Source organism: Apis mellifera, linkage group LG6, assembly GCF_003254395.2.
Source record: "Apis mellifera strain DH4 linkage group LG6, Amel_HAv3.1, whole genome shotgun sequence".
In the NCBI taxonomy this organism is placed as follows: Eukaryota; Metazoa; Arthropoda; class Insecta; order Hymenoptera; family Apidae; genus Apis; species Apis mellifera.
This window is the reverse complement of record NC_037643.1, coordinates 1,974,107-1,990,815: the sequence shown is the minus strand read 5'-3', so window position 1 is coordinate 1,990,815 and position 16,709 is coordinate 1,974,107. Positions and strand designations below refer to the sequence as shown.

At 28.9% G+C, this 16,709-nt stretch overlaps 1 protein-coding gene across 1 annotated transcript; it reads right to left on the bottom strand.

Moving 5' to 3' along the window:
* Positions 1 to 7,999: 7,999 nt before the first annotated feature.
* On the bottom strand, positions 8,000 to 13,639 carry LOC726236 (neither inactivation nor afterpotential protein G-like). The gene is made up of 9 exons (XM_026441438.1): positions 13,289 to 13,639; positions 12,649 to 12,851; positions 12,115 to 12,474; positions 10,798 to 10,971; positions 10,502 to 10,655; positions 10,317 to 10,438; positions 9,861 to 10,044; positions 9,573 to 9,795; positions 8,000 to 8,155 (listed from the first exon to the last, which is right to left on the bottom strand). Exons 1-9 carry the CDS (start codon positions 13,407 to 13,409, stop codon positions 8,020 to 8,022), a joined length of 1,677 nt encoding a protein of 558 aa, XP_026297223.1. The 5' UTR covers positions 13,410 to 13,639; the 3' UTR covers positions 8,000 to 8,019.
* Positions 13,640 to 16,709: the final 3,070 nt, after the last annotated feature.

The window sequence follows — 16,709 nt, the reverse complement described above, 5'->3', positions numbered from 1 at the left end:
GCCAATGCGTGCTTATATATATATATATATACATATATATATATATAAAGTTAATAAAGTCACGCTGTATGCGTACGCGCGCGTATGTACCATTAATTGTATCACGGCGTAGGATAAAATGTTGCATGTTGTTTCTATAATATGTGTTTTACGGATTGAAAATCCTTCGATGGATATCGTGTGTGACACAGCTTGGCTGGACGAGGCTTTACACCGCGGGTAATCCACTGATATTTTTTTTTTTTTTTTTTTTCGTTTAAAACGAACGAAAAGATAGTAGAAGATAGTAGAATTTAGGCGGAGGGATTGAATTATCGAGGGAGGAGATTTAAGAAATCGGCAGAAAAAGAAAAGGTTAAAAATCGATCATTTGGATCCACAAATGTTTCGAGTGTGGATAGCGTTCGAGAGGGCGCTCGAGACGCGCGGTGTAAACGGCTTTCCACGATTTGAAAGGGGATTAAAAATGAGAGAAATACGGTACTTTACTCTTCGAGTAAACTGTTTGGTTACTTGAACTCGCGTGGGCGGACAACAGGCAAAGCATCGATGGAATGGGAAGGGTGGAAGGGTAAAAATAAAAGAAAGAATCTGAAAGGGAGGAAGAAAAGAGGAAAAAGAGAAAAGTAAGAATCGGCCGAGATTGTTGCATGCTCGCGGGGGAAAAAAGCTAAAGGAGAAGGATAGGAATCGATGTTATCGCTGCACATGCGCACTGCGTTGCGCGCGCATGCGCGCAACTTGGCAAAACTTATACTATACCGTTTGATCGTCGTATAGTATGGTATATTTAAAAAAGGGAAAAAAAAAGGAAAAAAACAGTAATATTATATTACCATAGTTGATAATGATTGCATAGTACATGTATCAAGCACGCATTAAGCATATTTAAACGTGAGGAAAAAGCATAAAAAAAAAAAAAAAGTAAAAACATTAATAAGAACATTAAGGAAACGAATCTTCATCGTCATTTTTTTTTTTTTTTTTTTTTTTCTTCTTTGCGACAAGATTGAATCAATCGATTATTATCACGATTATAATGTAAAACTTGTACGTAGGGAGCTCACGTATTGTCGCGCAGCGGGGCTTCGATTTCGGTGGCGTGCGACCCTTGAACGAGTATTAAACGTTCGAGCGGCCGCGACTTATAGTACAAAGTAAACCGTAATGTGTTAAGGGGATATAAATGGAAGAAAACAAAAAACGAAAAAAAAAACAAAAAAAAAAAATAATAATAATGATAACAGAAAGGAAAAAAATGGAAAAAAAGAGAAAAAGCAAAAAGGAAAAAAAAACTGAAATCGACATAAAAAACAACATAACGATCGCAGATTTTTGTAAACTTACTATACACGATGTATTAAGAATTACAATACAAATTACGATATTACTTGATCGATAATGATGACGATAATGTTGATGATAATGATAATGGTTTTATAGTTGATATAGTTGAAATTGGACGGCCAGAAAGGCGGGCATCCGCGGGGAACGATCGAGGATTCGATAATATCGCGATTTTAATTAAGCTTATAACACTGCATTTCAGCGATCTCGCCGATTTATTATATACATATTGGGTGCTGTATACAGATTCGACGAGAAGGCGTTATAATATTGTTCTGCCCTATGGATCGTGTATATTGTTAATCGATAAAAGTCGTCAATTATCATCTTCTCTTACTTCTATTCGCTTATTCAATAAGCGAATTTCATTGATCTTAGATCAATTTATTATTATTATTATTATTATTATTATTATTATTATTATTACTATTATTATTATTATCTTATTCTTATTATTATTATTATTATTATTATTATTATTATTATTATTATTATTATTATTATTATTATTATTATTATTATTACTATTATTCTTATTATTATTATTATTATTATTATTATTATTATTATTATTACAATTCTTTTTGTTTTTGTTTTGATATCAAAGAATATCGGTAAATAATATTTCAACGACTTTAAATCCTGCAACAAAACACGTTATCCATTCGATGAGATATCATCGATACCTGTGTGATAGACGGGTGAAAAGGAAGAGGACACGTTTATTCACGTATATGAGCAGCGTCGACCTGATCTAGAGTTCAAATTATGCCTTCCCCCCTCCCCCTCCTGATACATATCAGTTTTAGAGAAAGATCGATTTACTCGGATTATTGTATAATATACACTCCCGTTTTATGGGCGATATCCTGACATGTCCTCTTCACTTTCACCTTGTTTATCGAAAAGGGAATTATTCACCGACTGGTTCTCCATGTGATCGTATATACTTTATACCAAATAGCTTGCAATAGTTATATATATATATATATATATATATACATATATAGTATAGTTACAGAATTGTTGAGATCGTTTTACTACAGACTGCTCCGTTCTAATAATAATAATATGATGTTTCTTATAATAGCGCGGAGAGCTATATTATTATAAGAGGAACGATTTAATGATTACATTTATTGATGCGATATTTGCGTAATGTTGCGTATAGGGGAAAAAAATATAATAGGCTCGAATCTTTGTTAATATATACGTGTGTTAATAGCAGAAAGGATGATGGGAAAAGAAAAAAGAAAAAAAAAAAAAAAGACTGGAAAGAAACTCAACACTGCCATTAAAAATCGGATCCTCCCGCTCGATCGATCCGCTGGATGCGCGCGCGTCCTGGCTTACTGTCCGTCGGTAACACAGTAAACGGAACACAAATATATTTCGTCATACTACTACTACTACTACTACTACACTAGTACAAATGCTACCTCACACACGACATACAGGGTGCAGAAAGAAAACAAAAAGAAAAGAAAAAAAAAAGAAACGGTATTTTGCATATAGAAATCAAACGTCTTAGATTATGTCAAGGCATATACAGTTCATCGTATTCTTTTGAAAAAGAAACGATAAACGGTGAAAAGAAAAAGAGGGAAAAAAAGATAAAAGAGTGATAGTTGAAAATAATAATAATAATAATATTAATAATAATAATAATAATAATAATAATAATAATAATAATAATAACGAAAGAAAATAAAATAAAACAGACGATAGAACAAAGATCAGAATAAAAAAAAATTTCGAAACGGGATTTCGTATTCCACGTATCCCGTGGCCACGAGTCCTTTTCTCAGGAATGATGGAAACCAAGTACAAAATACAAAGTATAATAGTCGATAAGATTAAATAAAAACGATTAAATCAATAATCAAGCGATGCAATAGTCGAGTGTATAGTAGGGATCGCCGGTGTACCTGTTACACCGTCTCTTTCCATCTCTTTCTCGCTCGTCTTCTATTTTCTCACTTTCCCTTTCTCTTTGTCTTTTGTCTCAGAGGAAAAAGAAAAAAAAAAAAAAAAGAAGAAGAAAAAAGAAAAAAAAGAAAAGATAACAACGTTGTTAACGATGACTAATATATATTATACCGATCGTCCCCGTACGAATCATTCAGATTATATAAAAGAGTTTTGTGAGCAAGATGGACGATGGACATTGTCGCACAATGTGTGTGTTAATTATTGCACAATGTGTTAATATTGTACGCAGATTAATCGAGAACAACGTGTTTCCTCTTCATCCAGTATAATTTCCACGGTTAACTCGGTTTTCCACTGTTAACTCGTTTGTTGGAATCGTTATTCGCTTCGATTCGCCTGCCATTTAATTTCGTTCAAAAGGCGAACAAATAGAGGGAAGAACGTTCTAGCGATATCGTCACTTTAACGAAGAGATATAGAACGCAATGATGAAAGGGGAAACAGGTGTCGTATAAATAAAGAGACAATTAACGCGGGAATTAATTAACAATAACGAGGATTCCGCGTCAAACGACGAACGAAATTGTTCGTTTACGTACTTCTTTCGATTCACGAGTTTATTGTTTATTTCCTCTTTTATCTTCGTCGAGCGCTGCTGAACAATTATTTTTCCGACGATTCATTTCATCCCTGCATTTTATATGCGACGCAATTATTCGTTTAAGGTTAGGTTTATTGGACGCGTCAGACTCCTCTTCTCTCTCTCTCTCTCTCTCTCTCTCTCTCTTTCTCTCTCTCGAGATTGTAACTGTTCTCCATTAAGATATGTTTGTTTTTATTGACTGTTTTGTTGCCATGGTGTTTCACCGGCGGACGAATGTTTCCAATGTTTTACACTCGAAACACTTCTCTTCTATATTCTTTCTCAAAAGATATTTGAACAATCGTTGTTAAGTTTTCTACCTCTTTCTCCACTTTGATCGTTTTAAGGCCTCTCTAAAAAGAGAACAATCATCCGACAAATATGAACATTCGTCCAGTTGCATTTTCTTGTAAGAGGAACGTCGTTTGCAATCACTCTTCTCAATCTCGATAAAATCCTTTTTTTTTTTTTTTTTTTTTTTTTACTTTCCTCCTTTCCAACTTTGTAAACTTTAATTTCTTTCGAGGAGTAATATCTCCTTCTTTCCTACGTATTCATGATTTCGTTATACTCGGAATAAACAAATCATCATCTCAATTCTCGCGCATCTATGAAAATAATCTTCTACTGATAATGATAATAATAATAATAATAGTAATAATAATAATTATTATAATAATAATGATAATGATTATAGGTGTATACGAAACCGCTTCTACCTCAATGAAACAAAGATACACGTACAATATTATATATACACTTTAAAACATGTACATTACATACGCATACATACATCCAATATATATATATATATACACACATGTATTACACTCATGGTACGCATTAGACGATCACGTTAATAGTTACAATAACGTTTCGTACAATTGTGTGTCGCTTATGGTTCCTTCTCAGTTTTTCTTTCTCGTCAAGTATTATCTTATCTATCTATCTATCTATCTATTTATCCACGTAAAAATGGTGCGTTTCTATATATATATAAATTTTTTTTTTGTTTATTTCTTTATACCACAATAAAAACAGAAAGCAAAGAACAAAAAAAAAAGAAAAGAAACCGCAACAAACTCGAAATACAATTGCATAAAAGTATCTAATAATTATATTGTATGATAATATAAAGAGAGATAACGATGATGATGATGATGATGATGATGATGATGATGAACTTATTGCTGCCGAAAGCTGCCGCGAATAAATATATCGGATAATAATATCGTCCTTCGTTTTTTCCTCCTACCTTTTTTCTCCACCCCCCTCCCCTCCCTCTCAATTTCACTCTTTCCTCAATTTCGAGATTCCCTCCCTTTTTTTTTATCCTATCCTCACCATCAGACGACCGAGTATATGTAAATAACATCCGTTTATATTTATTTATTTATGTTTCTATGCGCTGGACGCGTCTATGTTACACGCAATCGCAAATTGATCGATTAATCTATTATTCCTATATATGATAGAACGAAAGAGTACACTCATTTTTTTCAATATAAATATAAAATGGATATATATATATATAGAATATATATATATATACATATAAATATATAAATAGATAGAGTATATTATATGTAATATTAAGGAGGTACTTGTTTAGGTCGTAAGCGAGCCCCGAACTCGTCGTCCCGCAATGCGACACATTAGACGCAAGACAGAGAGAGAGAGAGAGAGAGAGAGAGAGAGAGAAAAGAAAAAGAAAAAAAGAAAAAAAAGAAAAGAAAAGAAAAGAAAAAAGGAAAAAAAAAATGAAATATAAATGAACGAATAAATACATATTATATATATATTATATATGGAAACACGCAACAGGAGAATACACATGTGTACACATATACAAAGAAGAGATGAAATAAAAATATGCGAGGAAGGCCGATTGGAGGGTTAAAGAGAATAATAATAATAATAATAATAATAATAATAATAATAATTAATTAATAATAATAATAATTGTAATAATAATTATAATAATAGTAATAATAATAATAATAACAACGCAAGCGGTGCACGCCACTTCGGAATAAATGAGATAAAATTTTCGAAAATGTCGATTGAGAGAGGGAATGAAGATGTCGAGAAGGCGTACTCTGGGCATTTTTAAGAGCTAATTAAAGGGAGCATAAGTAAAACTCGGAAGAGGATTATGGATATTCGATCGATCGATCATTGATTTTTCTTTATTTAACACGTTGATATATATATATATATATATTTTTTTTTTTCAATTTCTCCTTTAACGATCGATCATTTCCTTTGAAAAATAGAAAAGAGATAGCTGTTTTATATACATATATTTTTTTTAAGATTTTATAGAATGGAAAGGAACGTAATATACTTTTCTCGTACGAGTTATTATGCACACGATCAACGTGAAAATTCCCGTCGTCTCGACATCATCGATTCGATATATATGTATAGAAAAGACGAGCATTCTTGTTATACTTTACTATTTTTTTTTTTTTTTTTTTTTTTAAAAAAAGAAAAGGAGAAAAATCGTGGCTTGCACCGCACAGCGTCACCAGTGGTTACCAATTTTGTTTTTAAGTTGAAAAGATTAAGTTTTGCGTTACGATTATATTACGATGTAAATCTGTGGGTTAAGGAACGCCAAGAAAGCGTGATGAACAAGGATTGCGAAGATGGGGGGGAAAAAAAATATGGCCGTATCTCCAGCATGAAAGATGCGCGCAAACCGCGTTACGTTATGTTTCTCTGTGCAGATTTGCGCACAAATATTATTGCAGAAATTATTATTTTATTTATAAATACGGGGAGAGGGGAGGGGGGGAACAGTCCGCCTGTGTGTGCATGAAAACGCGTGGATGCGTTTCAACCGTGGTGGTTGAAAAATTCGATTCTGTGTAGCATAATTCGATAAAAAAAAAAAAAGATTTTCGAATCGAATCGTTGCGGAAAACAACGCGTTTGAAACGCATTTTTTTTTCCATATTCGCGTCGATTAGGAAAACGATTCGGATGTTAGGGAGCGAGAGAGAGGGAGAGAGGAGGAAAAAGATTTTTGTTGCGAGCGAGTGCGAGAAGAGGGAAGAAAGAGGGGGGTGCGGAAGGGGTGGAATAGAAACGAAGGGAAAGTAAGTCGAAACTCTGCCATCTCCGACGATCCCGGACAGGAACTGGGTGGAATGATTAAGATGATTTGTGACGAGACGATGACTCGTTGCGATATAAATTTTTCGGGGAGAAGCGTAGAGGGGAAATAAAAGATGAAATAAATACGATTTAAAACGCGAGGTAAATGGCGTTAAGGTATGATTTTTCTTTCTTTCTTTTTTTTTTTTTTTTTTTTTTTTTTTTTTTTCTTCCTCTTTTCTCCGAGCGCGAACAGGGTGGCAGGGGTTCGTGCTACGCCGAGTTGAGTGTGACTCACGCCCTCTTTTTTGTTTGTATAAAAATTTAATCGAAATTTAATTAGACTATTAATAACTGTTCGATTACTGTAAAACAAGAAAACTTTACCATTAATTATAAATTACAAAAAATCTAATCTACTGTGTCTTTTTGTACCCCTTTCATATCCCTTTTTGTACAGGCTGTTGAAACATTCGTTTTATGGATTGAATTCTGGAGCAATTTTTGTATTTTGCTTAATCTATTCTTCAAAAATATTTTGAATTCTGAACGCAATAAATATAAATAACTAACTCTGAATTATTACAATTAACATATTTATGTCTTTTGAAGTATGTACATGGATCCAACGTTAAAATATTGAAAATATACATTAAATATCAATAATTATTTAAATTAAATTATAATTAACTTTTAAATTAAATTTTAAATTATAATTAACTAACATTTTTACATTTTTCTCCGTTCATTTCAATTATACAATATATATATATTTTTTTAATTGAATATATTTTCAATATGAATATTGAAAATATACATTAAATATCAATAATTATTTAAATTAAATTATAATTAACTTAACATTTTTACATTTTTCTCCGTTCATTTCAATTATACAATATATATATATATATATATATATATATATATATTTCTAATATATATATTAAATATATATATTAAATATATATATATAATAATATATATATTTTTTTTTAATTGAATATGCGACCAAGAATCAAATCGCTTGCTCGTTCCGCCATTGCAATTAGAACGGAATTCGGATTACCGGAAATGGGATTTGATAATATACTAGAATCTATTATTCTAAGTCTGTTGACGCCTTTCACTCTGAAACGAAAAGATCGATAATATTATTCGTAAATTCACGGAATAATAATTTTTAAGAGAAAGAAAGATTAAATTATATATTTTATAATACAAAATTTTAATTGAAAATTTTATGGTAACTAAGTAATTGCGGATTTCACTCATAGATGGCTTCAGTTGAATTTTTAGATTTGCTGGCGTAGTCCAAATGTAAAACACATTTTGTTATCTGATAGTTGGCAATTCAGCTGTCAATCAGTAAAAAAAGTTTTTTGATCGGTTGCGTAGTTTTCGTTTGGCGTTCGTTGAAAAATGGAAAATCAAAAGGAACATTATCGTCATATTTTGCTTTTTTATTTTCGCAAAGGGAAAAACGCATCGCAAGCTCACAAAAAGTTATGTGCTGTTTATGGCGACGAAGCCTTAAAAGAAACGGCAGTGTCAAAATTGGTTTGACAAATTTCGTTCTGGTGATTTTTCACTCAAAGACGAAAAACGCTCTGGTCGTCCAGTTGAAGTTGATGACGACCTAATCAAAGCGATAATCGATTCGGATCGTCACAGTACAACTCGTGAGATTGCAGAGAAGCTTCATGTATCGCATACATGCATCGAAAACCACTTAAAACAACTTGGCTATGTTCAAAAACTCGATAAATGGGTTCCTCACGAGCTGAAAGAAAAGCATTTAACGCAACGCATTAACATCTGCGATTTGCTAAAGAAACGTAATGAAAATGATCCATTTTTAAAACGACTGATAACTGGCGATGAAAAATGGGTTGTTTACAACAATATCAAGCGGAAAAGATCGTGGAGCAGGCCACGTGAACCAGCTCAAACAACATCAAAAGCTGGTATTCATCAAAAGAAAGTTTTGTTATCAGTTTGGTGGGATTACAAAGGAATTGTCTATTTTGAACTCTTACCACCCAACCGAACGATCAATTCTGTTGTCTACAATGAACAATTAACGAAATTAAACAATGCAGTTGAAGAAAAGCGGCCCGAATTGACAAATCGAAAAGGTGTTGTATTCCATCATGACGATGCAAAGCCACACACATCTTTGGTCACTCGGCAAAAATTATTGGAGCTTGGTTGGGATGTTTTGCCACATCCACCATATAGTCCTGACCTTGCACCATCCGATTACTTTTTGTTTCGATCTTTACAAAACTCCATGAATGGTAAAAATTTCAATAATGACGATGATATCAAATCGTATCTGATTCAGTTTTTTGCTAATAAAAACCAGAAGTTTTATGAACGTGGGATTATGATGCTGCCTGAAAGATGGCAAAAGGTCATTGATCAAAATGGGCAACGCATTACGGAATAAAATTATTTAGTTCCATGAAAAAATTGTCTTTGATTTTCTAAAAAAAATCCGCAATTACTTAGTTGCCAACCCAATAGAACGTCAAAATTCTTTTACCGTAACTTCTCGTCGACGACCGCGCGATCGTCGGCACCCATCCTGCAGGAGCCGCATAAATGATAACTCGTTAGACCGCCGATTCTCAATACGCACTCCGTGTACTCGAGGTCCCTGTAATCTCGTCGCAAGTGTCGACACTCCTCCAAGTCGGGATGATGGATTTTTGCCCCGTACTCGCGAAATTTCGACGTGTCGAGCGTTTGGATGGCGAAATTTACAGCTGCGAAATTTCCTTTCGTCGTACAAATGATTTTAAAAATTTTGTGCAAAGAAATTTCGTCGTACCTCGATGGGTGCACAATACATCGTCGTAGTGTTGAAGGTAGGCAGGATCGATTCTTGGTTGATGACGGATATTGGCAGATCTTAACGACACGCTGCCACGACTTTTTGGTTGTAAACAGTAGGACAGGAATATGAATCCTTCGTAAGAGCTGTCGTTGTAGGACGGGTATAGCAATCTGTAAGGCTGTGGAATTTAAAATTTAGAATTTAAAATTCTAAGAAGAGGTAAAATTTTTTAACATTATCTTTTTAATAATATCTCAATGATATTCGAGATAACGAGACAAATCAATCATACAAGAAGAAAGTTTATAACAAAGTAGTTAACGAGATTGAATAAATCAATTGTTTAATTAATTATAGATATTTAAGAAGAAAGTTTGTAACGAAATTATTAATTGTTAAAATGAATTTGAGAAAACAAGAAATTATTAAGAATTATTATTACATATTCACCTCTGTTTTTTGATTGGATATACTTTTCCATATATTTTCATCAGTAGAACCCATTCCAAGAAGCATGATGCCGCTATCGTTAGTACGACCCACCGCCATTATGGCGTTTGTTGCGTACCATCCTTAAAAAGTAAAAAATGATGTATTGTAAAATATAAATGTTTTTAATGTAATTTATTACGTACCTCTTCCGAAAATAAAATAATTGAGCACCTCGGGAAGCGTTTGCAATTTAAAGAATGTTATGCTCACGTTTGCTTCGAGGTTAACGTAAACCGGAAGCAGAATATGGTCGAAAAGGTTTTTACCCACTTCCACAAGATTACTCACCACAGGTATCTAAAAATATTTCTGTTCTCATAAATCATCTTTCTGATATTTTTTGGGATTAAGAAAATTAAGTAAATATTATAGTTGCTGTATTATCAATAAATTATGATTATCGATATTTTTAAATTTTATTTAAAATATAATATATTACCTGAAATTTGTCAAGTTGTTCGGCTGGTCCGATTCCAGAAAGCAAAAGCAGTTGGGGAGTATTGATAACACCTGCACAAAGAATCACTTCTTTCCTAGTGAAAATCTTTCCCACTGATCCATCTTTGTAAATTACTTTGATCCCATCTGCGTTTGAATTCTCTTTGAAAAGTATCTGAAAATTGACAAAAGGTTTATTTTAGAAATATATATATATAAGTCGATATTTTTTAAAAATTTATATTAAATTTATATTAAGTATCTTTAACAATTATTCAAATAGTTAATGATTAATGATAATTAGCTAACATAATGTAAATATCTGTATTTAATTAATAAAATATATCTTAAATACATAGTAAATAAAATATATCTAGGAAAATAATATTGTATGTAAGTAGGCAAAATTTTTTAAAATAATATGTAAATAATATGTAATTTATATAAAATTAAACATTTTAATTATATATATTTTTTTATTTATTTATTTTTATTATTTATATCTTATATAATTTCTTGACATAATTTTAGCAGTATGAAAGAAATTTAAATATTTAAATTTGTAGGGTATATCTTTGTCAAAATTATTTTGTATATTATCATCTAGCAATAAAATAAAAAAATATATTTTTTTTATTTATATATTATATATTAAGCTTATAACATTACATTTTGAATAATATAAAAAAATATTCATATTTTGTTATGTTATTTGTATAAAATTTTAAATAAATTCCAAACATTCTCTGAATTGAATTTAAAAATATCCATGAAAAATATCATGGAAGTGTAATAAAAAAATAATACAACATTTTATATCATAATATATAAATTATTAATATTTAATAACTGCAATTAAATTTTATTCAAGTTTTTAAATTTTACTAAAATTTTGAAAATTAGAAATAGTTTTAATTTCTTAACATATTAATGCTTGACAATGCATTCTCACAAAGTATTATAAATTAAATATTCCATATTTGATATTATTTATGCTTGTTTATGCCTACAATCGCAACCAAATTACTTGAGCAATAATTTTTCGACAAACGTAAATATTTAATAACTGCAATTAAATTTTATTCAAGTTTTTAAATTTTACTAAAATTTTGAAAATTAGAAATAGTTTTAATTTCTTAACATATTAATGCTTGACAATGCATTCTCACAAAGTATTATAAATTAAATATTCCATATTTGATATTATTTATGCTTGTTTATGCCTACAATCGCAATCAAATTACTTAAGCAATAATTTTTTTTTTTAAAACGTAAAATATGTTTTCCAAGGAAGAAATAAAAAGAAATAAAAGCTCACTTTCGAAACCAACGTGTTCGTCAAAATATGCAAGTTCTTTCTATTCCAGGCATTTTGTAAATGCGCGTGAAATGTGCTCCACCGTGAACCTCTTTTAACAGTGTACAGACCCTTTTGTAGAGTCACATTATTCAACTTCAACGATTCTTCCGCCATGAGAAAAGCTTCCGCCAGATATTCTTCCTCCGGGCTGGACATTACGTTCATGATATCAGACACCTTTTTAAAATACGGAAGCAGATCGGCATGCGACCATCCCTTCGGCCAGGCTTTGTAATCTTCCGGCTTCCCGAAAGAGTGAACCAAATAATTTATCTGCCCGGTTCCACCTAACCCTTTACCTCTTGGAACTTTTTGAATCTACAATGAAAACGAATTCATTAAATCAGATTTAAAAATTGTTCCCATTTTCATTGATAAAATTGTAAATTTCTTTGTATCTTCGTATCTTTGATGATTGTATTGAAATTTTATCATTATGAATGTAAAGGAATATTAATTTGAATTATTTATCGTTCTAGAATGTTTATTTACGTGATTCCAAAATCCTTTCGAAGAGTATATTTGGGGTTCCGTCGAATAAGACCAATCGACGTCGGTCTTTTGCAGAACTGGCGTCAAAATCGGAATGGATGACACCCATCCAAAATGTCCTCCCGCCTCGACCAATAAAATCGTCAGATTTGAAATTTCGGAAAGCCGTGATGCTATCACGCATCCCGCTGTTCCAGCACCAACTTTAGTGAAATAATTTAAATGTTAATATAGTATATTGAATACGAGAATATTTAATAAAAAGTTTAGTATTTTAATATTTTTTTTATCATTTGACACTATTCTAATATCTAAACATTATTCACTTGTTACATTTCTTTAATTTTTATTTTTAATTTCTATATTTAAGACATGAAAAATTCTATAATATAATAATTAATATAAAGTTTAGAGAATTAATTTCAACGTCAAAAGTGATATAAATGCAATATTTCTTATATAAGTTGTATCAAATCTGATTTGTTACATTATCTTCAATTATTTAAATCAGTAATTTATCGATTCAACGAGAATATGGATTAAAGGAATAGAGATATTAATTTTCTGTTATTTAAAACTACAACTCGTGCGGTATCGCAGTCACCGACATTGTCGAACGAAAACGAGTTCCACGACTTACCGATTATGTAATCGTAATGCGTATTAGGGTGCTCTATAATGCTAGCCGGACTGTTGAAATAACAATGATACAGTAACGATACAAATAACACAAGGGTCGAAATCAGTACGTAGTTCCACATCGTTATGAAGCTATTCACGGTCTGTCTGCAATCGGTGTCGGTGACAGAACTGTGATGAACTAACAACGATCAGGGTATAGAGTAATTCCAATATTAAATTAGCATTTCCGTTCGCAATCGATAGTCGTACAGTAACAAAAGTGGACTGTCATTTATAAAAACGTGATGGTAATAATACAAATCATGGTTGAGGTAATTAATTTACATGTGAAAAAAGTGCTCGAGTATGTGCATTAATATTTAATATTATTAATATTAATTATATCTAATAATACAAATATCTGTATTTAATTAATAAAATATATCTTAAATACATAGTAAATAAAATATATCTAGGAAAATAATATTGTATGTAAGTAGGCAAGATTTTTTGAAATAATATGTAATTTATATAAAATTAAACATTTTAATTATATATATACTTTTATTATTTATATCTTATATAATTTCTTGACATAATTTTAGTTGTATGAAAGAAAGTAATTTTAAATATTTAAATTTGTATTATCATCTATATTATCATCTAACAATAAAATAAAAAAATATATTTTTTTATTATATATTAAACATTACATTTTGAATAATATAAAAAAATATTTATATTTTGTTATGTTATTCACTAATACATTTATTAATAATATTTTAGTTTACAAAAGTATATCGATTATTACATTATTGTAATAAATTATTAAACGTACAAAATTTAAAAATAAAAAAATTTAAGTTACTATTGATCATTATATTTTAAATATCATTTTTCATATTAATGATAAAAATTATTTATTTTCATGAAACTTCACAATAATATATTTTAATGAATTAATTATATTATATTATATTATAAAATATATTTGAATATTTCATTTCACTTTAAAATATTCATTTGACATTTATCAATATATAATATAATATAGCCATCACTATTATCGATATATCTGCAACAATCGATTTTGCCTGTTGAGCTACTGGTTATAGAATAGGAAAAGTTAGAAATCATTTGTTCTGCTTTGATTACTATACTATACTTAAATGTATCAAAGTTATACGCGTTCAATTTTGTGTATAATTTAAAATTGTATATGAATTTATATGTTTCATTTTTAAGTAAAAAGAATTTATTTGCAAATGTCATTATATTCTATTATTATTATGGACAGATGGAAAGTTGTTGCTATGCTAGAGTGTTATCTATGAATGGTAAATCATAAATTTTTTGATACATTTTTTTTGATAATTAGTTTACTTTTTAAATGTATATATATTTATAAAATAAATATATGAAAATATAAAATTTGACTTAAATTTTAAGAACATAAAAAATAAATTTTAAGCATTTATTTATATAATACAAATTTTAAATTCAGATTTAAGATTGTGATAATATAAATTATTTTTAAAATTATAATTCTATTTATATAAAATATTAAAATATATTTAAAAAATTTTAAAATATAATACAAATATAATATAAAAATCTTTTTTCTTTGATATTAATAAGAAATATGTATCAATCATTGAATCTTTAAATTGTAATGAATTATAAAATGCATAAATTGATAATAGAAATCAAAAAATTGTTTATTTATTGACATTGTATTTGAAAAATCAGTTTTGATATAATTGTAAATATTTAGAGATCTATCCACTTCAAACTTCACGACGATTGCCACGACCTTCCATCGTATAAATACGAAATGCGCAAGAAAGGGATCATTTCTTAACAAACTTATCTGATAATAGGTCGAAACTGTAATACTTTAATTAAATTCTAATAACAAAGAATATTAAAATTCTAATAATAAAGAATAATTTTTAAATATTTATTTTTATATATAATATTTATTCTAATTTATTATTGAATATTGTGTTATTATTATAAATATGTTATGCAATATTTATTCATTCTGTTTTTTTAATTAATTTATTTACTTTTTCATTTTTAAATTCATAAATTTGAATCCAGGCGAACTTGAGAATAATAATTATAATGAAAAGTGATAAAAACCCACAATGAGCACAATTTATTTATTATATTCAATAATTATTAATACAATTATTTTTATTGCTCATTTATTTTATAACTCAAATTTTTGAGGCTTTAAAACCCCAAATACTACTACTTTGATATTATTTGCATCGTTATCAAGAACGTATTATAGCAAAAATTGAACATTCATTTTGGCGGGAATTATAAATAACGTAGCGAATGACATGTTTTAAAATAATAAAAATCTGAAACAATCAATTGTAATAAAGAGAATATTTGATTGAATAGTATATGAAATTTCTTCTAAAATTTTAAAAATTGCAATTGTTAAGCATCCATTCACGATTTTTAGCTAATTTTACGATTTTCTATTAGAAGAATATAATTTGAGAAGAGATGGCATGCAATTTTCAACAATTTTTAAAATGTTAAAAATCTTTTTGAATTTCTAACAATTAAACTTTCTATTGAAATTTTATACTTATCGCTGAAATATTTATCTTTTGTTATAATCATTTTTTATTTTACTGAGCATTTTTGTTTAATATTCTTAGATTTAGAAATATATACATGTATACTTACCATTTATATGCTGACAGCTTTTATTTTTTGGAATATTTTGAAGTACTAATTTTTTTTTATAAAGATACTTAATTATAATAAATATTACTTAATAATAAGATTTAGAAATCTATAAAAGAGATCTTCTCTATTTAACTTTTTAAATTTAAAATTTTGTTTTTTTTTTTAAGTAATATTAAGTCAAATAATTTGTATAAATGACACATTCTGATATTATTAACTTTTTTCAATGATAAAAAATTTGGAAAAATTTTGTTTTTTTATATAAAATTGTAGAATTATTTTATTAATCGATACAATTTGACATTTTCTATAAAAAAATATTTGTTAAACAATATAAATAATAAACTATGTAATTATTAATTTAGAAGTAATGAAATGTATTTAGAAGTAATAAATGGTTGGGTGAATAATATTTTTTATCTATTTATTCTTAAACATATGTAATATTTTCAAATTCAAAGAAAAATAAATTCCAAGAAAAACAAATAGATATTTTATCAACTATTTTATTATATTAATGTTACACAATTAAAACTGATTATCTCACTATCATATGTATATGTATATTTTATATATCCTATGTATATTGTCTAAATATACACATATGTATGAACACCCTGCAAATGTATTTCTATTTTTTAACTTTTCAGATACATGATTAATATTATGTATTTATTGGTCCCGATTTTTACTCTACTATAACTCTTTCCATTTTTTCTTTTCTGTCT